Source organism: Pinus tabuliformis, chromosome J, assembly GCF_031772625.1.
Source record: "Pinus tabuliformis cultivar Carrire ecotype Pingquan chromosome J, CPIR1, whole genome shotgun sequence".
Lineage (NCBI taxonomy): Eukaryota > Viridiplantae > Streptophyta > Pinopsida > Pinales > Pinaceae > Pinus > Pinus tabuliformis.
The window spans coordinates 391,629,770-391,656,741 of record NC_142295.1 but is presented as its reverse complement, the minus strand read 5'-3'; the positions used below and the strand labels follow the sequence as shown (position 1 = coordinate 391,656,741).

General features: G+C 38.3%; 1 protein-coding gene across 1 annotated transcript in view; it reads left to right on the top strand.

Annotated features, from left to right (window-relative positions):
* The window catches only part of LOC149227424 (pentatricopeptide repeat-containing protein At5g67570, chloroplastic-like), a 428,343-nt gene that overhangs the window by 2,240 nt on the left and 399,131 nt on the right, over positions 1–26,972 (top strand). Inside the window, exons 2-4 of the mRNA XM_089377788.1 lie at positions 17,347–17,538; positions 18,086–18,167; positions 18,266–18,457. Coding sequence (XP_089233914.1) covers positions 17,347–17,538; positions 18,086–18,167; positions 18,266–18,457 — 466 coding nt within the window. The remainder of the gene's footprint in view (positions 1–17,346; positions 17,539–18,085; positions 18,168–18,265; positions 18,458–26,972) is intronic.

The following is a 26,972-nucleotide window of genomic DNA, read 5'->3' as shown; positions in this document are numbered from 1 at the left end:
AATTGTACAACAACCTTTGCAAAACTGCTTGTTGCTCAGATTTGCCTTAGCTCTCAACCTGCTCTCTCTCTCTCTCTCTCTGTTGCTCAAGCTATTCAACTGTTCATAGTGATTGTGGAGTGAAAACCTCTATCTTGACCTGTATTTGTACTTTTAATAGAGCACAAAACCCTAATTTATTTTTGGCTTTACTCCTAGTTCAAGTCATGCAGACATGAAATGCACCTTTTTAGACTAATAGTGAAATACAATACTTTTGACCTCTGAAACTGGATTCGTCCAAATCTGGTGAAGTGTCTGAATCCTACGAATCAGACATAATTAATCCAAAAACGGGACACGATTGAATCACGGTTGTGTCCTGTTAGGACACATTGTGTCTTGATTTTGGGATTCGAATCCCATAAAAGTGAAACCCGTGGACTTTAAAACAACGCTTTTCTTTTTTTTTACCGTTTCTCTCATTCCTTTTTGCAAACAGTGAGTTGTGGGCAAGGAGTTAAGGATTTGGAGCGTTTGGCAAGGAGATTCAAGCACCAGGTAAGTGTATTTCATCTCTATTTTTTTGCATTTCTATTACAACAGTTTGTATATGCATTTTTTTTTACAAATTTGTGCATGTTTTGTTTTTTTTTGTATAGTATTCATGGCTCAATCAAGGGCAGCAGGTATGGGGCAAAGGAAGGGGAAGAATGTCCCCATTGGAGATGCCCCTCCTCCCCCAATATCATCAGAGTCTGCTGCAAGTAATGTTGAGGGATGACTTTCTCCTAAAGACAACATTGAGAAATATCCCTTGTGGAAATATTTCACAAGAGATGATGGGTCAAGCACCAAGGGGAAGGGAGGAGGCAATGTGCATTGGAGATGCAACTTTTGCCATAGTTCTTTCACAAGCACATATTACCGTGTGAAAGGCCATTTGTTGGCTTTACCAGGTTGTGGAGTTGGAGCTTGTAAAGCTGTTCCTTTCCAAAAGAGGAAAGAAATGGAAAAAGAGTTCACTGTTGGTATGGCAAATGTGGTTGCAAAATCAAGAAAAACCAAGAATGATGACCCCCTTCCATTTTTGAGGAAAGGCACCACCACATTTCCATTTGAGAGTTCTATTGGGGGACAACTAGCAAAAAGAAAGGCAATTTCACTTGGTCCAATGGACAAGATTTTCAAAAAGAGAAACAAGAAGAGTTTGATATCACCATTGCCTTCTTTTTCTATCAAAACTTCATATCCTTTAATGTTGCACACTCACCTCTATTTATTGAGATGTGCCAAGCTCTATATCACGGGTCTCCATCATGGTATGTGCCTCCTGGTTCAGAGAAGCTTAGAATCACATCGTTGACGAAGGCAAAAAAAGAGGTGCAAATCATGGCCAACATCTGGGGTTAGCATTGTTTTTGATGGATGGACAGATCCAACATGACACTCACTCATCAACTTCATGGTGTCTTCCTTGAATGGTCTAGTTTTCTTGAAAGCAGTGGATACAATTGGAGAATACAAGGATGCACAATTTATGGGTGTTATTTATTAAAGTTATTGAAGATGTAGGTGTTGATTCTTGTGTGCAAATCATTACAGATAATGCACTTGTTTGCAAGGCTGCTGATATGATTGTGGAAGCTAAATATCCAAAAGTGTTTTGGACACCTTTCCTTGTCCATTCATTGAACTTAGCACTGAAATCCGTTGCTTTTGATGTGCTTTGGATTGGTAACATTATTGAGGATGCACAACATATCCATACCTTTGTGCAAAATCATACAAATGCCCTCACTATCTACAAGGAGTACATCAATCTATCATTGTTGAAGATTGCTGATACATGGTTTGCCTCTTCATTCATCATGTTGAAGAGGTTGAGGGAGGTCAAGACTGCTCTTGGGGCCATGGTTATTTGTGAGTTTTGGTCTTTTTGGAGAAAGACAGATCAAGTAGCCTCTAAAAGAGTGAAGGACACAGTGTTAGATGATGCTTGGTGGGAGAGGGTAGATCTAATTATTCAGATCATGGACCTTATCATTTCTTTGCTTCGATTTGAAGATATAAACAAACCCATCCTAGGAGAGGTTTATGAGGGATGAGATTCCATGATTGAGTCTGTGAGGAGCATTATTCTACAGAGTGAGTGCCCCGAGTACAAGACATCACCAGAGGCCTTCTGTGGTACTATACAGGATATTCTTGTCAGCAGATGGGACAAGAATTGCACACCTTTACATTGTTTGGCTCACTCATTGAACCCAAAATACTACAACCATGAGTGGCTGAATGGTGGACCTTCCCACAGATTCCCTCCTCACATGGATGGTGAAATATCACAGGGGAGGAAAGATGCATTCAGGCGGGTTTTTCAGGATAGAGCATTGCTTGATGAAGTGGAGGATGCCTTTGTAGAGTTTTCCATTGGCACTGGTCGATTTGCAGGATATGATGTGATTAGAGACATAGGGGCTAAGAAGCCCTATTCTTGGTGGGCAAATCATGGGGCAACAAGCCCTCCTCTTCAACAGTTAGCCATGAGGCTACTCTCTCAGGTGACTTCATCCTCTTGTTGCGAGAGGAATTGGAGCACATATGGGAATTTGTATAGTGTGAAGAAGATCAGGCTTGAGCAGTTAGGGCAGAGACAATGGTGTATGTGCACACCAACCTTCGTTTTATTTACAAGCAGAGGGAAGAGTGGTTGAAGGGAAAGACAAAGATGTGGGATGTCTTTCTTGATGGTATAGGTCTGGATAACAGTGTTGAGTTAGCATTGGCCATCATGGATCTCAATGATTCAGTGCTAGAGCCAATTAGATTTGATGATGGTGATATTGTAGAGGGGCCATCCTCCACACCAGTAGATGCAGAGGCGACTATGGATATAGGGGAGGAGGAAGATGCAGAGGAGAGCAGTGGTGACCATGATGATCAGGACATTGATGTTGATTCTGATGATGACTATGAGGATTGATGACTCATGAGTCATGGGCTACCTACTGCCTTGAGGCTTGCTTGTATATCTGTAGTTGTTTTATATTTTCTATTTCTATTTGCCATTGGCATTGCACTACCTATGTAACACATTTTGATTTGACGACTTAATGAGAAAACTACAGCTATCAGTGTCTTTATCTTACTATCTTGTCTTTCTCCTATTGGATCATTGATGAATTGAATATGTATTATGATTTATCATTTATGAATTTAGAATTTATGATTCATTGATTTATGATTTATGATTTATGTGACAATGACATGTATTTGAATTTTGTATGTACTATGCATGCTATAATGTTACTAACTTACTTTGTAAACAGTAAAACTAACATCTAGGTGAAGATCTATGTTTGAAATCAATGAATTTGTATAATCAATGAGCATTTGTGTAAGAAATATCTAATTTTTAATATATATATATATATATATATATATATATATTTTTTAATAAAATAATATATAACGAATCCTACGTGTCCTGTTCCGAGGTGTCAACGTGTTCGAATCCGACACTCGAATCCCCGTATCTTACGAATCTCGAATCCCGGTATCCTACGAATCCCGAATCCCCATGTCAGGTTACTTAACTTTTGACCTTTTTATTAAGTCAAATATAAAATACAATGACTTTCAAAATATAATCAATTTGGAAATAGAAAATATGATAGATTTTAGACTTTTGTGATCCATATTGATTGTGAGATTGTCTTTCAAATTAATCACATTATTAAGATTTGGTCGACGTTTTGAACCACCTAATGTGTGGTTCATCTTCAGGAGAAAGGTGAATCACATTAGATGGTTCAAAATGTTGACCAAATCTTAATGATGTAATTAATCTGAAAGACAATCTCATAATCAATAGAAAATATTTCAAACTACTTCTCACATGTTCACATTGAACCTGTGCAGAAGTTTCTGTTTGAGTTATGATTCTCAACATTGGATTTGCTACAACAAGGAGACTTATGATCTGTAAATCCACTTTTAGCAAGTCTGGATTTTGATCAGAACCCTGGGAATGTGGACAGAAGAAGGCTGTTTTTCCTTGGCGTGATCTTTGGTATTTGGATCAGTTAATGGAAAGCTCTTGATAGATCTAAGGGCTGTTGATGTTTTGTAGCATTGAGAGGTTTTCTCAAACATGCAATTGTTTTCGGGCGTGAGAATAAATTTGAGACACTTTGGTTTTTTGCCTTGAAAATCCATTGTGGACAATATGTGTTATAACTTATGATAACCAATGGCATAGACCCATGGTATTCTGGTTTATGATAACCCATGGTATAGATCCATGGTATTCTCATTGGAAAAATATAAATACAAGGCAATGAGAGAGGTTCATTACAAGATTGAGTGGTTCATTCTTGTGGCAAGAGAGCAAGAGAAGATGTCTTGTGGAGGAAAGAAGGCCGAGTATGTATCAGATCTGTTTGTGAAGGCTGAATAGGCCTCAGTCTTGGGTAGACCTGTTAGGAGGCAGTTCTGTGTGTTGGCCGAGTAGGGCAAGGAGAAGGTTGAGTCTGCTTTGCTGTGACTACAAGAGGAAGAGGGAGGGCCATAACCCTACTTGTGTGGCAACATATCAAGAAAAGGGAGGCTGAGCCCTGTGGGAGGGCTGGTAGAGAAGGTCGTAGCAAAGGGAAGGGATGCCGCAGTAGGGCCTGAGGTAGATCGCAGGCAAAAGGATAGACTGAAGCTTGTAGGGTGCTAGCAACACCAAGTTGAAGGGCTGATTGTAGGTCTGTGAAGAAGACAACAGCAAAAGATGGACAAGCCTAGGCTTGAAAGGTGTATTTTGCAGCCCAGAAAGGAGGTCGTGAGGGCTAGTTTATTGCTGAGTAGTAACATAGTTTGGAGGGCTGAGTTTTCCTTTGACTTCTAGTGATTGGATAGCTACAAGAGTAGCCAACATTGAGCAGACTATGGTTGGTATAGTGAGCAGATTGTGGCACGCAAATTGAGAAGGGTTTCATCAGTAAGGAGTCAGGACAAGGGTTTTTCTGTGTAAGTTTTCCCTTGTATTTATCATTTTACCAAGAATTGTAAAATGGCCATTTTCCCTAGTATGGGAGCCCTAGGGCCTAGATTCTTGTTGATTTTGGGGTTGAAATTTTGTGTTTATTGTGCATGATGTAATTGCTGGTTTGTTGTGCTAAATTCGTTTCTGGTTAGGCACATCAATGTGTTTCAGTTAATGAGTGAATTTGAGACTGTTACCAGAATTTGGTGTGTGTGCGTGTACTGAGCGTAATGCCCATGTGCCCGAAATATAACATTATTGCCCTACGATAGAATGATTATTCAAGATCTATAGGCACTCATTGAAGTAGAGGAACTTGGAGAGAATGGTGATGTGAGATGCTGCAAATATCTGTTTTGATTGCTTTAAGCGGTCATATGTAGATTTCATGTTGCCTGTGGGTATATATATATATATATATATATATACCAGTGTTGCATATATCGCCATAATATTGGAATTATCGCGATATTATCGCGCTGTTATTATTGCGGGTCAAACTAATTTATCGCCTTGCTGTTCTGAATTCGTTTTTAAGTGTCCGGGTTTGTTTTTTTTTTTGGTCATTTCGGTTGTTTGCTTGCTAGGATTGAGCTCTGAGAGGTATAGCGACTTTGTGACCTGACTATAACCAGTGAACAAAGAGATTTCCATAGATTGTTTTTCCATTAGCTGAGTATTTGTGGAGTGGATATCTACTCCAATACACCATTTCCACATTTTAGGTATGTAAAAAAAATTCTCCTTCATTTTCTTTGTTTTTCAAGATCTACTATAGGGTATGCAATGTTCATTACATATACCTCTTTTTTCTCTCTTTGATTGGAGGATTTAATACTTATGTAGCTAGGGTTGAGATCTGAAGGGCCAAACATTGTGACCATTTTTCTTCAAGCAAACAAGGGGAAATCCATAGTTTTCTTTGCCATCAGCTGAGCATTTTTGGAGTGGAGATATACTCCAGTATACCATATCCATATTTCCCCATTTTTCAATTCCAGTTTACTGAATCCTGTTCAATCCGATTTGATTCGGTTCCAATTCGAAACCTGGTTTGATAGGTGGCCCAATTCTACTTTTTAAAACTATGAGATATAATCTAAAGGGTTAGCTCAACTGGTTGTTGCCAATGTTGCTAGGTGTTTGGCTAGTTCCATGGTGATAAGTGCCCAATTCAAATCTCCCTGGGGAAGCATCCCTTGGGTTTCCCTGAGAGGTTTTCCAATGGTGTTTTTTCTCTGCCACAACTTTTGTCATTACTCTAATAACAACGGAAGAACAACCAACCAAGTAGATTATGGAAATGCAAAATATAGCGCAGATGCAAAAACTACAAGATCAAAGATATCAAATCATGTCAAGCTTACAATGTTGTTGTCAAGATGTGTTGGGGTGCGACACAGAGTGGGGGGGAGGAATGGGATGGCTCCTGATCTGAGTCATTAATCTCTCTATAGGAAAGAATACATTGCCTGATGGTGTCATCCAGGGAAAAGAGCAGTGTTGCACATATCGTGATAATATTAGAATTATTGCCAAAATCACATGTGCCAATATTATCACCGATATTTATCGCGATAATTTGGGGAAATCGAAATTTATCGCGAGTCGAACCAATTTATCGCCATGGTATTTCGAAATTCGTTTTTAAGTTTTCGGGTTCGGTTGTTTTTGGTCATTTCTATTTTTTGCTTGTTGGGATTGAGCTCTAAGAGGTATAGTGACTTTGTGACTTGACTATAAACAATGAACAAAGGGATTTCCATACATTTTTTTGCCATTAGCTAAGTATTTGTGGAGTGGATATCTACTCCAATATACCATTTCCACATTTCCAGGTATGTAAAAAAAATTCTCTTTCATTTTTTTTGTTTTTCAAGATCTAGTATAGGGTATGCACTATTCATTAGATATTCATCTTTTTTCTCTCTTTGATTGAAGGATTTAATACTTATGTAGCTAGGGTTGAGATCTGAAGGGCCAGGCATTGTGACCATTTTTCATCAAGCAAACAAGGGAATTCTTTGCCATCAAATTCAACATTTTTGGAGTGGAGATTTACTCCAATGAACCATATCCATATTTATTATTTCTAAGTATGTAAAAAAAATTACCTTCCTTTTCTTTGTTTTCCAAGATTAGTCTATACCAGTGTTGTAGGAAACGTTCCCCGCAGATCAAAAGCCCGAAACGTGATCTGTACAGATCCGTGGGCGATCCACCCTTCGAAATGCGGATCGGGCTGAAAAATACGGTTCCTACCATTTCGGAATCGTATAGCCCGATCCGCGTTTCGTACGACAGATCGGCCGTACAATCTGCAACGTTTTTGGGTCGGATCTGTACGGATCGCGACTGTTTCGCTGGGCAAATGACCGTTTCTGCTGCGTGGGCCACAAAGTGGCGCTTTTTTATTTTTTTTCCGTTTTTTTGTTTTTCTTTGTTGGGGGTGGGTCCATCTTGGGTTAGGGTGAGGAGTGAAGGGATTAAAGACCCTTTCATCTCTCATTTGCTCACTTTTATTGTATGAAAGCTTGGAGAAGAGAGGAGAAGAGAAGAGAGGAGAAAGAGAGGAGAGCTTGGAGGAGTGAACGAGGAGGCGCTAGGAGAAGGAGGAGGAGCTTGGAGGAGTAAAGAAGGGCTCCCATCTACAAGAGCTAAAGAGGTAAGTGCAAAGCCCAAACTCCCTCATTTTTTTGACATTATTTTTTGTATTTTTCTCCTCCCTCTCCTACTCTTGCCCATTCTTTCTACTTTCTCATTTAATTGCAGGTTGTCCACCACCTATATCCATATTCCAAGATGGTGTTCTTTTGGCTTCTACGTATCATTCCACTTTTGGTTTTAATGATGGCAAGGGGGAGTAGGAATAGAAGGGAAGAAGAACAAGAGGATAGTGGTCTTCATATGCGTGACCCAATGTATGATGAGGAGGAAGGGTTTGAAGAGAAAGGGGATGAACCTAAAGGGAACATTGAAATACTAGAGGGGAAAGCTGCATTAGCACCTTTGGGGAACTATGTGACCAAACTTGAAGGGGGAAAAGGTGGTGGAAGCTACAAATTTTTGTGCCCTCATAGTTGTCATGGAGGAAAACCATTTAGTGGTTCATATACCCGTGTGAGGAGGCATCTTTGTGGGGTGATGGACAATGATGATAAAAAGGGTGCTGTGGGGATACAAATTTGCCCAAACATTTCAGCTGAACAAAGAAGAAAATACATCCAAATAGAGGAGGTTGCACAACAAAAAAGCAACACAAAAAACTCATTCTGAATCAAGTGCAACCTCTAGTTTTGGTAGCTCATCTCCTCATGGTACTTCTGCAAGTTCTGGAGGTAAAAGAAAAATAGGGGATTTCCTGAATGTTGCTGGGAGGGATGATGTGGATGGAAAGATAGTTCGATTTCTTTGTGCTTGTGGTGTACCATTCAATGTGCTTTGCTTTCCCTATTGGCATGAAATGGTAAAGGCCATCAATGAAGCCCCAAAAGAGTACAAGTCCCCCAACTATGAGGAAGCTAGAACAATGTTATTAGAAATAGAAAAAGAAAAGGTTCAAAGAGCTTTGACATGTTTTACAAATGAGTGGGTAGATTGTTGGGTATCCATTTTATCAAATGGGTGGACAAATATTGGAGACCAACATTTGATAAATTTTCTTGGTGTTTCTGCTAGTGGTGCAGTATTTATTACATGTCATGACTCCTCCATCAGTGCGTCTTCCCAAAACATTGCAGATCTCCTATTGCAATCAATCAGAGATGTTAGTCCGAATAATGTGGTTCAAGTGATCATAGATAATGCAGCAAATTGGAAGGAAACAAGAAAAGTTATTGAGCGTACTCATCCACACATCTTTTGGTCTGTGTACCTGGTTCACACATTGAACCTTTTGATGCATGATATTGTGAAGCATAAAGAATGTGGGTGGATTAATGAGCTTTACAGGAGAGGGAAGCAACTCATTAAATTCATCACAGGGCATACAAGGGTAAAACTACTTCTATGGCATTAACTCCAAGTTACAGTTGGTTAAACTTGCAAAAACAAGATTTTCTAGTTATTACCTCACCTTTAGGTGGCTAGTGAAGGTGAGACAAGCTTTAACTAATATGGTGTGTGCTGAATCTTGGGAAGAAATTAACACTGATAGAGATGGTGCTAATGTAGCCAAGGGCACTATTCTTGACATGTACTTTTGGTCACAGGTTAAATATGTTTTGCAATTCACCAAACCAATTTATTACATGATCAAGTTTGGAGATTCAGATCGACCAATAATTGGGGAGGTGTATGAGCAAATGGATAGCATGTTGGGGCAGATTAAAGACATTGTTGAGCCTAGAGGTATCACCTTGTACAATTATATTCGTGTAAAGGTGGAAAACTGATGGAAAATGCTAAATGTTCCATTGCTTGCATTAGCGTATGTTTTGACACCTAAATACTATCATCCATCATGGCTTTCAATACTAGCACCTGGGGGGGGGGAGCAGGAGAAAACCACACCAAGATCAAGAGGTTCACAAAAAATATATGATTGCATTGAGTAAATTAGTCCCTGATGAGGAGGAGGCTGCCATGGTACAGAGACAGTTGAGCAACTATACACTTAATACTGGTCCATTTGGGAGCATGCTTGTAATTAGAGATCGAGAGACTTTTTCTTCTCTTGAGTGGTGGAACATGCATGGAAGTTCTACTCCACTTCTACAAACTTTGGCATTGCGGGTGCTATCACAGGTGGTAAACACTTCTTCTGCAGAGAGGTGTTGGAGCTCTTATTCTTTCATCCACAGTGTTAAAAGGAACAGGTTGAGTTTAGAATGGGCAAAGAGCTTGGTTTTTGTTCATTACAACTTGCGATTGTTGTCCCATTACTGTGATGATGCAAAAATTAATAAAGACCTTAAGGTTTGGGACGAGAATCTAGAGGAGCCCAATTTGGAGGATGGAGTGTTGCGATTAGAGCAATTAGAGGACGCTCTTATCCAGGTATGTCCATTGTGGTATGAATTTTTCTTTTAAAGCATTTCTCTAATTCCTGTTTTTAATTTTTTTTGTTAACTAGTGGTTTATTTTGGTATGAATTTTTTGAGCGATTCCAGGATGATGATGATCGAGTTGATATGCCACCCCCATCTCGTCCCTTGGTTCCCAGGTTCCATGGTTCAACACCAACAATAGGGGGTTTGTCTTCATCAGTTTCAGTGCCACAACTTTCACAGGCACCATCTTCTTCATTGCCACCATGTGAAGGCCCACCACCACATTCTCTTCGTGGTGGAAGGAGGAGATATTAGTAGATATATTCACAATTTACTACTTTTGTCATAAATTAATCATTAGACTTGTAGAATTGTTGTGAATTTGAACCTTTTTGTCTTGGCGGTGACCAAGTGACCTATTTTGTAAACATTATTATTGGATTTTGGACATGACAAATGTTGATAGTTGCTCACTTGCCAGATAATATGCTCTATGTTTTATGTTCTATAATATGCTTAAATGTTTTATGTTTTATAATATGCTTAAAAATTTGATGTATATGATAGGGGTTTCGGCGTAAATCACATTATTAATCAATTGTCGACGTGTTTCGAACCAACAAGTGTGGTTCATCGTCAGGACAAGTTGAAGAACCAAATCATGGCTGCATGTTAAATAGGGAGAGAGAAGATCATCCAACAGCTATATTTGACTAGAAACAACTATAATAGACTAGGAAACGACTATATTTGACTAGACTAGACCAAAGGATAGGGACAACGGCTATATTTGACTTGACTCGACCGAGGGATAGGGATAGGGAGAATTAGTTTAGATAATTTATAAGTTAGTTATTTTATTATTAATGAATTGTATTTAATTATTAATTGGAAAGGTTTATTATAACTTAAATCATTTCAACAATTAACCCTTTGGAGGAAGAATATATTACTGTTTAAGATAATATTTTTAATTAATTTTATTCAAAGGCTCAAATATCAAAATTATATTATTAAAAGTATATGGAATGAATCAATTAATGATTTGTTAGAAGAATAACTAACTTATTTAGTTAAGTTAATATTAATTTTTATTTGAGGGTTGAAATATTAATATAGTATCAAAAGTATATGTAATAAATAATTTGTTAGAAGAATAACTAACTTATTTAGTTAATTAACCCAATTTATTTAATAATAACCCTTAATATTATATAAGAAGTAATTGTTTATTAAAAGAAAAACTAATTCTAGTTTTTAATCATTTCTCTTATAACCCCGAGGAGAAATGAGATAATATTTATAATTAAAATATTCAATATTGTAATATTATTTGGACTAAATGGTTTATTAGAAGATTAACAAATGAAGTTAGTTAAATAATCTAATCTCTCTAATTAAAACCTTAGGAGAACAATTGTTGATAGTTATTAATAGTTATTGAGAAATAATAATAATAAATAATAGTTATAATGTTAACTAACCTATAATAATAATAGTTATTATAATAATAATTAAGTTAATTATATAATAAAATTTTACGAACCTGCGCTTATTACCAAACCAGAAGGGAATTAAATAAGATTACTAAACAAACCGACAAGAAATCGAATGGTGAAGACGAACATACTAAAGGATAACACAAGGGGCGGGGACAAGGGGCGAAGACGAACATACAAAATTTGATGTATGTTTGTAATTGCTAGAATATGCATGGTTGATGCTTGAATAATTAATCATTGATGTACAATGGAATCATGGATGCCATATCTATCTTGATTTATGTAAAATTATGCATGTTTTCTTGTCTTCTACAACTAATTTGGTATTTGGGATGTTTGTTTTGAATATAAATGCAATATATATATATATATATATATATATGTATATATATGGTAGACGCTTCCGAGACGCTTCACTTCCTAAATTTTTGGAAAATGACGCTTCTGCGTCCCCTCTTCCAAAAAACGTCCCTGTTTCGTTCCCTCTTTCTGCAACTTATATATATATATATATATAAAATAGACGCTTCTGAGATGCTTCGCTTCCTAGATGTTTGGAAAGTGACGCTGCGTCCCCGCTTCCAAAAAAAGGTCCCAGTTTCGTCCCCTCTTCGTGCAACATTGGTCTATACTATCAATTTAGAGTCTACCTCTTCTTATTGTCTTTTGATTTTCCACATTTGTTTTGTGTGGTAGGTCCAAAACCTGGAAGTTTAATCAGAGCTCTACAAAATGGCAAAGCCATTGGATCAAATGTGGGAGTATGGTGAGCCATGTGAGGATGATAATAGAGCAAATCTAAGGTGCAAGCTCTATGGAATGGAAATGTTTGGCAGAATCACCCGCTTGAAATACTACCTTGCCAAAATCCCAAGGCATGATGTGCATATTTGCCCTACAACTACCCTAGACATTGTCCTTATTGCAAAGAATTCAATTCGTGATACTACTAGAAAGAGAGAACCACAAGCTTAGCGAATTATTGTTACAGACTTATAGTATCTAGAATCTAGATGTCTTATGATGATCATCTCATGAATTAAATTGAATTGAAGAATTTTAATGATGTCCATGAGACCAAAACGGTCTAAGGGACCCAAATATCTAACCAATAAAACATCACACAATCAAGTTTCTTTCTATAACAACCCTCTTGGCATGAATCATGATCAAAAAGTTTGCCGTCTTGTGAAGCCTTCCTTCCACAAATAGCTCACATAGTCTGTCCACTTTCAAGTTGCTATTGAACTGACTACAAATGTCCTCATAGGCAAAACACTCCACGATGAAGTGCCATTCGGTTTCAACCGCTCCTTCCCCACAAAAGAAACAAGTTCTTTCTTCCCACTCTTCCTTGGGAACTACCCATCTACCTGTTTCACATCTAAGATGATGGGATCTGGTCCTTAGCTGCGCTATTAAAATTTTAGCCTTTCCCTTGATTGCGACACTCAAATAGGTCTTTTCATCATGTGACCATGGTGGGTTTAAATTATTGACATATATCGTTTTTTTATGGCCAACCTGTTTTTCCCACATGGCAGCCCTGAATTTTCCAAGCACCCAATTTTTTATTTCCACTTTAGAATTAGCACAGTCCCGCCAATTGATTCCCCATTTTCCCATCCACTTGTCATTTCGCTTCTCCCAAGTTTTTTTCATGCACTTTAATTCTTCTGCCACAATCAACTTGGGCCAATAGTGTTCATCCATGCCATCCACCTTTTTTAAATATGTTAACAAATGAATGATTGCTAAAGCTTCCATCATAAAGAAACCATGAGATACATTTATTTTTGTTTTAAAGTGATTTTGTATCAAGTTTTTAGTTTTAACTACTATCTTGTCAGGACTCAGAACTCTTGATTGACGAGTCCAGACAAAATGACAAATATCATATTTCAGTCTTCAGTATCTAGTAGTAGTATCTTACTATCTACATCTTATGCATTTTACATTGTAGTTTTATAATTTTATTTTCATATTTGTGTGACAATGTGTTTGTTATTGTTTGATGTTGATGTTTGCTAAGTGCTTTAAAATAACACAAATTTGAAAAAATATCATATTTTAGTATCTACTATCTAGTACTAATGATTGATGTACTGCTTGACATTTTCTACATTTTATATAGTAGTTTTAAACTTTTATCTTCATATTTATGTGACAATGTGTTTATTTGATGTTGATGTTGCTTAAGAAGTTTATATATATATATATATTTATTTTATTTTTTATTTTTTAAGTTACTAGATAATTGATGATAATATTGCCGATAATTAAAATTTTGGACCCCTGGTGATAAATTGCCGATAACGATACATGTAACATTGGGAAAGAGTGCTAAACAAAAACAGATGGATAATTTTGCTAGGCATCAGTTTGGGGATCAGAGTTTCCTTTGTCTCAAAGGATGTTGAAAAGGCAAACAGGAAAAAAAATGCGGATATTATCATGACCAAACACTAATGGAGTTCTGGGATCAGCAAGAACTGTTTCTTTTGTAGATGAGGCACTTGCATTATTGTCCTTAACACTTGTAAGTTATAAACATACATGCAAGATTTCTTTTTAGAACCTTTTCCTTATCTTTCTATACTGGATTTAGAACCTGAAATATGTTTTGGGGAGATGGAGCCACATTTAATGCTGGTGGATGTTTTTTGGCCTTCCCATAGGTGGTGGAATCTTCTTTAGAGCACTTGTGTCTTTTTCCAGAGACCTAGAAGTCTATTCTTGCACTATTCGTTGAGAAATCTAGGGAATTGCATTAGGGTTATTAATGGATTTCTCTTATGTCTTTGACAATTTCTTGCGAGTTAAGTTAATTCTTTGGCATCATAGATTAATTCTGTTTATCATCAAGATAATTGACAAATAGAAGATCACAATGCAAGCACAAAAAAGACACCAGAAGTAGGTTCCAAGCCAGGGCAAAACTCCTCCAAAGGGGAAAACCCAGAGAACTCTTTCTTATAGAATTTTCAATGAAGACTTCCAAGACCAAGACTCTAGACTATCCTCCAAGAGACCAGGCCAGTCACCCAACCAAAAACTGTTCCTTTCACAGATTCGGATCTGAAGAAGTCTGTCCTTCCACAGAGAATTTCGGCAGTGACTTTCCACAGAATTTCGGCTGCCAGAGAGAGAGATGAGTCAATACCCAATTCAATTTTCAGATTTTGTGCCCTTCCTTCTCTTCGCACTTCTGTTCTGTCTCAGAGCTTCATTAGAAAGTCGAATGCACAAGTGTGTTTTTGGAGGATGAATTCCTCTTCAATATATAGTCATTTGAGTGGGTCCTTAAGCCTCTTCTAGGCCCAACCTTTAGGGCCAGCCGACTTGATCTCTTGGGAAGTAGACATTTTCACAACATAAAATATTTTTCTTTACATTGATACAAGAGCCCTTTAAGAGGTTTTACAATTTGACTTTGACCTTGATTCCCTAGAACACTCAATGGGTGCGCAACCTAGGATCATGGGCGAGAAACCGAAAAATCATTTTTCTCTTACATATATATATATATATATATATATATATATATATATTCTTTTTGACAAGTACAATGATTACATCAAGTCATGACATCATGATTATGAAGACCGACGCTAGTTACATTTCAACACTACTCCCTATTCCAGACTGGCAGAAAGCCAGCAGTATTTGTCCTACTATGTTGTTGCATATTGTGGTGAACAACAGCTCATTGCACCAGATTTCATTATATTTTTAAACAGTTTTGTTTGTTTGTTTGTCCATGACCTGCGTGACTAGCCTGTGACTAAGAAGCCACTGACCCATGGGCATCTATGCTGTCAAAATCACCCGGGGATCTCACTCGGCCTGGGCCACACCAACCCTTAACATGGTTGGATTTTTTCCCATGGGGTTTTGAACCTGGGACCTTAACATGAGGAATGCCTTAACAGTGCACTCTGTCACCATCTGGTCTATGCCCCATGGGCCTATTTTTAAACAGTGAATGCTATAATTTAATTTTTATTCTATGGCATTTTCCGTGTTTGCAGGACACCATTAGAGCTTTATGGCTCCACAATAATGTCTTGATGACTGGTTGATGTGATGGTTGGATGCCGTGTTATGTGACATTTTTATTTTATGATTTTTTTTGTGCATACTCACTGGCAAAGGAATGTGATCTTCTTGTATGTCACTGTCTATAGGTACGAAACAGTCATGTTAATCAATTTAAATGCTAATTTGTATGAATTAGGTGTCAGCTGAAGGTGGTGTTCCATTTTGGGAGAAGAGTAAGATGCCGTGTTATGTACCATTTTTATTTTATTATCTTTTTGTGCGGCAAAGGAATGCTGTATTCTTATATGTCAGTGTATATATGTCTGAAACAGTCATGTTAATCAATCTAAATGATACTTTATAGGAGTTAGATGTCAGATGAAGGTGGTGTGCCATTTTGGGAGAAGTCTAATTGAGTCTATGATTATTTTGATTGGTACATGTATAGAAAGGTTTGACTCATTTCCAAATATAATTCCCAGAACATTAGGCTTCTTGAAGCCTTCTGTAGTAGGCTACAACTTATTGTTTTTAAACTGAAGTCGACTTTCACATTGCATTGACAAGTAGATAAGTGAAGTGTTATTATAACAAAATTCAGAAGAGGTAGAATTTTTCAATAACATATCTCTAGAAAATTCAGAAAAGGTAAAAGTGCCCCATAATATCTCTCTCATTGATGGGAATGCACTCTCAACATATTTTCCAGCACTTCATTAATTCTCCCAGCTTGCCAATCAGTTTGCCTAAGATTTATGCTAACGAAGTCCGAATGTGTTCTAAGGGTTTGAAAAATGCTTTTTAAAAAATATTCTGTGAACTTTGCACCTGTTTCATTTAAAATTGAAGAGGGCAACTTGTAGTGAAACCGTTACAGTGACAAACAGTCATTAACAGCCATCTTATAAGGAACAAAAATGTTCCAACTCTATGAATATTGACAACTACCACGGACTGATTGTTCCAGTTTTTCTAACTTGGCAATCTGTTAACATTGGTTTTGCCATTTCTTGTCTTGTGCGCATCTTTCACTTTATTATAGCAAAAATACAGATTATCGATCCTTGGTTTCTGCTACATTCTACATAGATTATGGATCTTTCATTGAATTCCCTATTATGCTCACCTTGCTTATATTGGATACAGTAAAGAACTTTAAGACACCATTGATATGATAGAACAAAACTTTATTATTTCCAAACTGTCAAGAAATATGAAAATTTGGTATTTTCCGTGAATGTCCTTCATATTACTCTACTACAAATTGATGAACATGGGTTATCAGAGTTGTTGCTTCAGTTCATATGCCATTTTTCATTTTCTTTGATACACCAGTCGTTAGGTCTTTCTTACATCCAAACAGATGCCTTTTTAGCATCAGCTGGAATGGATTTGGGTTATGGCATCAGCAGGAATGGATTTGGCATATGGTATTATGGTATCAGCAGGAAATTGGAATGGATTTGGATAAGTGTGGCCTATATTTTGCATTATCAATTACAATGTTTTCTTTTCCATGTAGCAGTTGATACTTGATAGCATTATTTTCAGGCAGTATTGCAAAATTCTTATTTTTGTTCACAGAAAACAAAACCCCGTTTCTTACTTGTTCCTTGTATGACTAATATGTGCTGGCTAGGAGAGGACATTATTGCTATTTTTCATGTTGTTGTATCTCATTTTGGTATTATCATGACTCATTACTACTCTTCCTATGGACAAGCCCTTTCTTTATTTTGATATTCAGATACGGAAATGTAGACTAATACAAATTTTATATTCACTGTGGTTTGTCTGAAAGGTTGAACAGTCCTCATATGAATATGTCTATGTGGGACTTCTCCAAACTGATGTACAGTTCAAAGGTAAAGTTTACAAATATTTTCATACACCGGCTTGTCCAAGTATTGGGGGATATGGGTAATTGGCGACGGGCATTGCAAGTAGTTGAGTGGCTTCACAGTTGTGAACGTTATCAGCCCTCTAACAGAAGGTAATCCCATTTTATCCTTCTATGCAATTCGGCAGAGACAAATCTAAGAAGTACCAGGAGAAGATTTTATGATCTAATACATTAGAATCAGAAACTACTCCCATTGATGCTCTTGTTTGTTTAATTTTGGATTGGGGTGTTACTATGATATGAGCATGGTTTGTGGATAATGTTTCATACATGCAACGGCAGAAGCGATGAATTCAGGAGTGTCACCTCTCCAAATTCCTCTCTTTTGCTGTGTTCTTTTATAAAAGTTGTAGTAGGCTCTGACATCCCTGATAGTTTTTACAGATTATGTTTTCCTTATTACCCCTCTAGTATCATTTCAATTTTTTTACTATATTCAGTTATGAATTTATCAGGTCCAACGAAAAACTAGATCCACGTGATAAGTATTGGTTCCTGACAATGCTTATATATCAAGTGTCATCCGATTGTATGAGAATTTCACTTCAATTTTTCCTTTTTTACTCTGCTGACAAAAAAAAATGCTGTTCCTGTACTACAATATTTCTGACAGGATCAAGAACTTCATCTTTTGCAGATATATTTACACAACAGTGCTTTCTATCCTTGGAAAGGCTAGGAGACCTAATGAGGCATTGAATGTTTTCCATGCAATGCGTGTAATGCGCTTTGACTCATTTAAATTTTATTGATATGAAAATTCATTCACATATTTACATTGTAGAAAAGCATGACTGATATACGTGTTCGTTTGTAGGAAGAGTTTTCTACTTATCCTGATATGCCTGCATATCATAGTATTGCTGTAACTCTTGGCCAAGCGGGTTATATTAACGAGCTTTTGGATCTTATGGCTTGTTTGCAAGCTGGTCCAGATAAGAAGCTGGAGAAGGTGCCTCTTAGACACTGGGATCCCTGTCTGCATCCTGATGAGGTTATCTATAATGCTGTGAGTGCCTTGAAGCGCTGTCCTAGTTTTATGCAAATGATCTTAACAAAGGGATTTTTTGCCCCTTACAATTATGAGCTTGATGAGACTTAGTCCTAGTTGACTCAGTCCAATATATATTATATTTGTAATTTTGTATATTGTATCTCGTCTACCTTGTTGTAAAATATCCTATGGCTGAATCAGTCACATGATTTCTCATCTGACTCATAAAATATTCCTATCTGCCAGTTTTATACTTGTATATATACTTAATACAATATAGATTGTACAACTCATATAGCTGCATCAATGTCCTTTGTGCTTGCAATCTTCCTTTATTTGTGTGCGAGTATTTGTATTGTTGTATAACTGTGCTGATATTAGGGGGTAGGGATGTAGGGTATGCACACCTTTGTAGACTGTGCAGTCAAATTGCTGCATGGAGGGGTTCCTTTGTCCCACAAACAGGTGGGTCTCATACGCCAATTTTTCATCTTGATAGGTTGTGATCTTAAGTTAAATTATTATTAGTATCATTTATCAAAGCTCGCGATTATGGATATTGGGGAGTTCTGCAATTCCTGCTTTATCAGAGTTTCTCCTACATGGAATTCTCCTTGAGTTCATGTTTTCAAGAAAATCCGCAGATTGCGTAAGTCATCTGGACTCTGGTGAGGCCTTATCCTATTCTTTGAGGATTGCATACACACAAGTAATGCCTTTACAGTCGAGTTTTTCATCATTCTTCTGCAATTTTCTCATAGTCGCAGTATTTGCTTCAGTGTAGTAGAACAGATTCTGCCTGCCAAATCCATGCATTCTCGACAATATACTGCAAATTTTCAGACCTCTTACAGTGAAATATCTGAAGAGATTTCATACTATGTAGTATGGATAAAGTCTGTGGCATATCATGGATTTTTGTGGATGCTTGTGATTTTTAGTGCTTTCAACCAAACTGTGTATTCTGCAAGCATTACAACTTTTTGTTTCAGGCCTGTAAAATCTTTGTTTTCAGTTTTGCATCATAGCTCCTCATGGTCTAAGAGAATTAGACTCTTTCAAGTTTCCAGGACTTCAGTATGATTCAAGCCCTATCAGAGCAGGTGTGGGAACATCAATGCTAACAGAGATAGATCCTAATGGAATTAGTTTTATGCTAAAATGATGCAGGACATTATGTTAATATTTTAGCAGCTGATGACTATACAACAACAAAGTCGACAACAAGAACACCTTCCTTACTGTCTCCAACAACACAGTATACCATTGTCCAGCCATGGTCCATATTACTGCAAAATCTAGCACCTTAGTGCAACGCCTCACTAAGCACTCTAGGCTATGAGCAACAATGTGATCAATCACCACTGTCACCTTAGCAACTGTTCTCCTGCTGTTTTGTGGTTGGATACTATCCCACAGGCTTCCCTAGCAGATCTTAGGGATTAGATAACCCAAGTTCTCTTGGGCTAAATATCCCCCCTAAGGGTTCTACTATAAACTACACCCAAGAGGGTATGTGTTCAATAGTTAGAGTTTCGAGTGAGATAAGATGTAATTCCAAGATAACAAGTTCAAAGGACCCTATCACTAAATCTAGAGGGCTTAGTAAGTCTTGGAGAGGCTCAAATAGGTTCCCAAGCTCATGTTGTCTTTAAATTACAAATTGATTTTATAAGCTAGGGTTTCTAACAGCACAATTGAAACATGAAAATTTTATAACATCAATAACAAAACATCCTAAATTGATAATAGACAAATGGGAACAGGGCTTTAACGAATAAACTAGGAAATAGATTACAACAATGTTCAATGGCTGAAAACACATAAAATGACAAACAAAACTCTAGACGTCAACCCTAATTAGTGGCTGAAAAATGCATAAAAAATGCTATTTATATTTTTCCATTGAAGTGTGTTGTCGCTTAGATTGTATAGGCACTGTGACAACGACTCAGGTCAGGGGCTGTCACCCTGATCCCCAACCTCTCTGTTTTACTTATCTCCCAACAACAGGCTATGGGGGGTAGACCCTATGAAAATGAAATGACGAAGGACAAGTTGGGAACCAATGAGTCTAGGAGACACAGTTGAGTGGCCTAGCTGCTTGGTTAAATTTAACAAGATTTTAGGGATTAGATTATATAATATTTGAGACCAGCACCTTATGGAGTCAAAGCTCTTGCTTATTGAATTAAGACCAAGTAACTGGATGGATAACTGCTGCTTTGATGCTTTACTAGCCTATATGAAATGCAAGTCCTAAGACCTACGTAAGATGCAAAGGTCTTGGTTATTTTTGATTAAATGCCTAAGTATGACCTACCCTTCACTGTTTTGAAGCTAGGCTTCAAGGTAGGTTGTAGGAAGGAGGCCAACAGGAAGCAAGCAAAGGTTTGATTAATGATACCTTATGTTAGGCTCCTATCACCCGATGCCTCTGGCGCTGCAGAGATTGTGGCTTTGACGATTGCAAGGTCACCGTGTTAACCACCGAAGAGTTGTTAAGCCCCTCAAGCTAGATGAGAAGGGTGGCCCTAAAGGTCTATCAACCAAGCTTATGCTTGGAGGTAAGTTATTAATGCAAATTAACTTAGGATGCAATGCAAGGACGAGTGCTTCTTAAGGTGAGATTGTTCAATGTTCCTTTAAGTACTTAGTTATGCTTGATCTTTAGTTATGACAATGAGGACTTAACAATGACAAACAAGAGACAATCTCAACTGCAAGAATATGTGTCAAATGCCAAGAAGATACAAAAGGTAACCAAGATGTAATTGCTTGCTTATTAGATGACCACAAGATATATGCTTTTAAGAGTAATTTACCAATATGTCCAAAGGAAAGATTACCATCCAATTAATGACAAGAATGGCGATAAGGAAACTTATTCACTTGGGACAATAAATCCAATGATCTCTTAGAGGCGATGTAAGATACCAATGTTAATTATGAGATTATTAATGTTATCAATCAGCCCTTCTTAAGTTAAGACTTCCCAATGCCAATTAGGACAATTAGATTTCCAACAAGAGATGCCAATTAACAATATTGCTCAAGGGATTGATGACTTAATGCTTAATGTTCCTTAAACCAACCAGCAATAACAAGTTACCACAATGCAAATGAAACACCAATTCAATTTAAGATGTGAAAGAACAATATGCTTTCCAACTAATCAACTTCAAAAAATATACCAGATCTTTAAGTAACAGAGGTAAGCTCACTGTAGCTTATTACCAAAGTATATACCAGTCACTTAATGATGAGCTCAGTCCATAAGGTAATGTCCAACATGCAAAGGAAAATGCCAATGCTTAGGATCCAATTTTAGTGCCAGAAGCAAAGTTACCACTCTAACGTTAGATCAGATTCCTGTAGGTTACGATCGACTCAGAGAATACAAGACAGTTACATAAAATTCACCAAGGTTTCAAGAGATAAGAGCCAGAACATTTGTCAACTTTTTTTATGATCACTGTGTGTTACTTCAGCGACAAACAACCATATGCGAGACCCCCAAGAAAACCCCACAGCCAAGGTAGATCAGTCCATAAAAGGCGATGGCTTAGCAAGAGAACAGAGGCTAGAAAATTTATTAAATTTTATAAATTATGTGTGATCAATTTTGGTCATTTTCAAGCCTTTTAATGTTAATTTTTATTGTAATTATCCTCCAAATTATATGCTTCAGATTTCCAATGATTTTCAGCCTTCAAAAAGAAAGAGTACAGTTAAAAATGCCCATGGCCTAGGAGACAAAAGATCACTACAAAACTCTGAAGTTCAAACTCAGAAAATGAATAAAGAATCTCTGCAAATACAGTGGCTCAAATTCAGTCAATTAACTAAAAACACTTCAGAATTTTCATATGATTACTGTGTAGTATTCTTCTTATGAAATCATAAAACAACTTAATTGAACATTAACCAATGCCAAGAGCCTTTATGACAGCAGTGAACTTTAATACCAAGTGCTCAAAACAGTCCTAAAATCACCACTCCTTTTCAGGTTAGATTGAAGCAAGCAAACAGTGGAAATAAACTTAAGCCTCTGATATGTTTTCGACCTCTTTTCATTTATGACAGTGAGCAGTAAACCATGAAGTGAGCCAATAAGGAGAGCAATTCGTTCCTGTTAAAATTGGCAACTAGGGCCAAACTCCATGTGGGTCATCTTATTTATGGCAACTGATATTTTTCTTGGATCCCTCTCATCGAGAGGTGTAGGATTGATCTAAAGATCATCCGATTCCGATAAGTATTCATGGAGTTATGAATTTATTTGTGTTATAAGACAATTCGTCAAGGTCGGCCAACAACCAAATAAACCCCAGATGTGCTCAACGTTTTAGTATAAATAGAGGTGGCCTTCAAGTCATTTCGACACACATGGGATCTTTTCCTCTCTCTACTTGTCTTTGCGTTTTATTAGGAGGAGAGATCCTAAGAGATAACACTGCCTTGATCTAGAGGGCAGAAAGCCGGAAAAGCTGGAAAAGCCGGAAAAGCTAGAAAAGCTGGAACTGCCGAAAAAAGCCGGAACTGCTAGAAAAGCCGGAACTGCCGGGAACAGTCGGAACTGCTGGAACTACCAGGAATAGTTAGAATTGCTGGAACAGCCGGAATAGCCGGAGCATCTATTTCTGAAGGAGAGCAGCATGCAAGGCACAACTAACTAACATTGGGACAATTGTATGGTACTTAGCAGCAAATACACCAAGCATGCAAGGGCAACTAGCATGCAACAACGAGCATGCTAAGGACAACAAGCATGCTAGGGACAACAAGCAAGCAAGGGACAACAAGCAAGCAAGGTGCAACCAACACATAGGTCAAGATGGAAACATGGTGCAACAATGGCACATAATGCAGTACAGTGATGGGTACAGTCATGATTAATGAAGTGTGATGAGATGCAGCATAGTGATGATGGGTGCAACATGGTGCAGCGCGGTGAGGTGCGGCATGATGATGAAATGCAACTCAACAATAGGTGAAGGAGTCACCTTGGAGAATTAGTTGAAGCAACATGTCTTCAACTGATCTCATGTATCATCTTCTTAGAGATGATCTATGCTCTTATCTAGATAAGTCAAAGTGTTGACCTCTGTTGTAAACATACTATCTCTCTCTCTCTATTGAACTATTGAAGAACATATAAGAAGAATTGATCAAAGGTTTCCCCACATTAGGGTTTTTCCTTGGCTAGCGCCACATCTTGTGTCCTCTTGTCTTGGCTTTGTCTTTTGCGATATATGTTTATGTTCTATCTGCAGTTTACTTTAATGCTGATGTGATTGCTAATCTGGAAAAGATATGGAGCTAACTGTGAAAATTGAAATAAATTGCTCTAAGCATAGAACATACCTAAAATTAACATGGCATCAGAGTTGAAGTGAAGACAATGCCCAAGCAAGAGTGGAAGAGCAATCACCGAAGACAGTTGGGAAAGGACAAAAGGATCAGTGGATTCCTCATCCCTCTTCAAATTCACCGAGGGTGAAGTCGAAGCAGAGAATATTATCAGAATGGTGCAGCGGAAGTTTCTGATGGCCTACCTAAAGATCACTTCATTGGGAAGTCCGGATCTAAGGGTGGAAGGAAAGGCAGATGCCTTGGTTGTAATATTTTTCGGCCATTATACGAAGGAGTGTTCGAATGGCAGAGATACATCTCTTGATGAAGATAACAATCATTCCAGGGACATCTTCAATGATCAAAGGAATGACAGGTAATGCAGGTCATCAAGGGAATGGCCGACTCTTCAAAGAAAGCAAGGAACCCCAGGTATGAAGAACCAAATGTTGTTTTTGATAAGATAAAGAAGCGTTATCTAATATTGGCCCTCTCCTTCAGATTCTTTGGGAATCTGGCTTATTGATCGTAGTGCTTCAAGGAACCTCATCGGATAGAAGGGTGCTCTCTCGAATTTGGTAGAGACGGAAACAATCGTGGGATTATACTTGGAGTCAATGCCACCTATCCAGGAAAGGGTGTAGGGAATGTTACCCCTCAATTGAATGAGGGTAACTCTATTCATTTACAAGAATCTCTTTTATGTACCTAACCGCAAGAAGAACCTGGTGTCAATCTCGGAAATGGAAGTCAAAGGTTTCAGGGTGGCATTCATCAATGGAAAGGTATGTGTTAAAAATAGAATTTTCAAAGATGCTTTTTCTCATGGGTTCAGGGTTGGCAATTTGTATCAAGTTGCAGGATGGTCCATTGGGGATCATGTCAATTGACATATCGCATCTATAACACCGGAGGTCTACCTATGGGGCCCTACCCAATGTGAGTCAGATGGTGATAGGGATGCCTGAATTCAAGAAGAGCATGAAGGTACATGTTTGAGATGTACCGAAGGAAAATTTTATAAGGGGATCATTCCCCTCATGCAACAAGGCCATAGGTTTGGAACAACCCTAGGAGTTTGAGATTCATGATCGGGAATCTCATGTATGAAGGTGGAAGAAAACCCTCTATGGATTGAAGCAAAACACCCCGGGCGTAGTATGAGAGGATTGATAGCTGTTTGATGAAGCTGAGATTCACTAGGAGTGAAATCGATCCAAACCATTACTCGAAGGTTGTGGATGATAGACCTCTCATACCGGCACCTTATGAGGACGACTTATTTCTGATAGGTGTAGACCCTCTCATTTGCAGAAGTAAGAGGGAGTTGGATTCCGGACATGGAATGATAAACTGCAAGCCTGTGACTACCTCTAGGATCTTAACTTTCAAAAGTTATATGGTAGTGATGTCGGACCAGATTTGGGAAATGCCTCTGAGTTTCATAAACTCATTCGCGTTGATGTTCTTGGTGAACTTCCCTCCGGACATATGTTTTGCAGTTAGCATGGTGAGCTCATATTTGGTTGAGCCTCAATGGATTGGTGCGAAGAATCTTCTGAGATATCTTCGGGGTACAATCTCTCATGGATTGAGATACATTGCCGGAAATATGAAACTGCATGATTATTCGAATGCTGACTGGGTAGGCAGTGTGGAGGATCACTAGAGCACTTCTTAGAACCGGTTCTCTTTGGATTCTGCTTCGATATCATGGATGAGCAGGAAGCAGAAGTCGGTTGCTATAAGCACCGCCGAGACCGAATACATAACTACGAGTATGATCTTGTGTGAAGCTGCATGGTTGCAGAAGCTCTTAAGTGAGATGTTTGTACACATGATGAATACCACTGTGATTCTCTGTCACAACCAGAGGTGGGATTCGATTATTGAGGAATCCCGTATTCGATGATTGCTCCAACAGATAGACATCAGATACTACCTTATTTGGGATATGGTAAGTCGATGAGCGAGGAGGCTCCATCGCATTGAAACTGATGTACAGGTCGCAGACATTTTGTCAAAACCCCGGGGAAAGGTCAAATCTGTGACTTTCCCGAACGACTTGGAGTCGTTGAGAGACCTTCTTATAAGGGTCCTGCATGTTGCATGCATTGAGCTTAGGGAGCTCTGAGGGGCTTGGGGTACTTACTGGAGCAACATACGACCGCAGGGCGATTCACCCTCCCTTGGTGGTGCACTATGTATAGGATGACAGGTTCAACCTTCCCCTGTGATACCTTGCGGCGACTGTGGAACAGGATTATTAGTTCTCCTGTGGGCCAGAATGATTAGTTCTCCCGTGGCAACTGTGAAACATGATGATTAGTTCTCCTATGGGCCGGGATGATTAGTTCTCTGTGGCAACTGTGGAACAGGATGATTAGTTCTCCGATAGGCTAGGATGATTAGTTCTCCGTGGCATCCACTGGACAGGATGATTCGTTCTCCTATGGACAGGACGATTAGTTCTCTTGTCGAGGCATCCTACCCATGCAGTCCGGGACTCATGGGAAGTACCTCTCATCTGATCAATGAGCAGGGAAATGAGGATAGGGACCATAGTAGTACTATTGATGGACGCATCGCTGTATCTACCGTACTCCCTATGCTAGGATGACCTCCATTGATTTGGGATCAGTATGAGTGGTTTGAGACACTCTCTTGTGACATTGATCTAGGATCAGTATGAGTGGTTTGAGACACTCTCTTGTGATATTGATCTGGGATCAATAAAATTGACTTCGGGTCAGTAAGAGTAATGTGACACACTCTCTTCAGATGAAACTGACTTCGGGTTAGTAGAGAATGGTATGAGACATTCTCGATCAATTCTTCTTCTTCATGGTTCAGCAGAGCAGAGCAAAGCAGAGCTCAGCAGAGCAACACTCAGCAGAGCAGCGCTCAGTAGAGCAAAGTAGAGCAGAGCTCAACAAATCAGAGCAGAGCAGAGCAGTGCAGGGCACTGATGGCAAAGATAGTACAGTCGGACATATGGATCAACGGATGGAGTTCTCCCTAGTTGAGAAGGAGTGTTAAAATTGGCAGCTAGGGCCAAAATCCATGTGGGTCATCTTATTTATGGCAGCTGATATTTTTCTTGGATCCCTCTCATCGAGAGGTGTAGGATTGATCTAAAGATCATCCAATTCCAATAAGTATTCATGGAGTTATG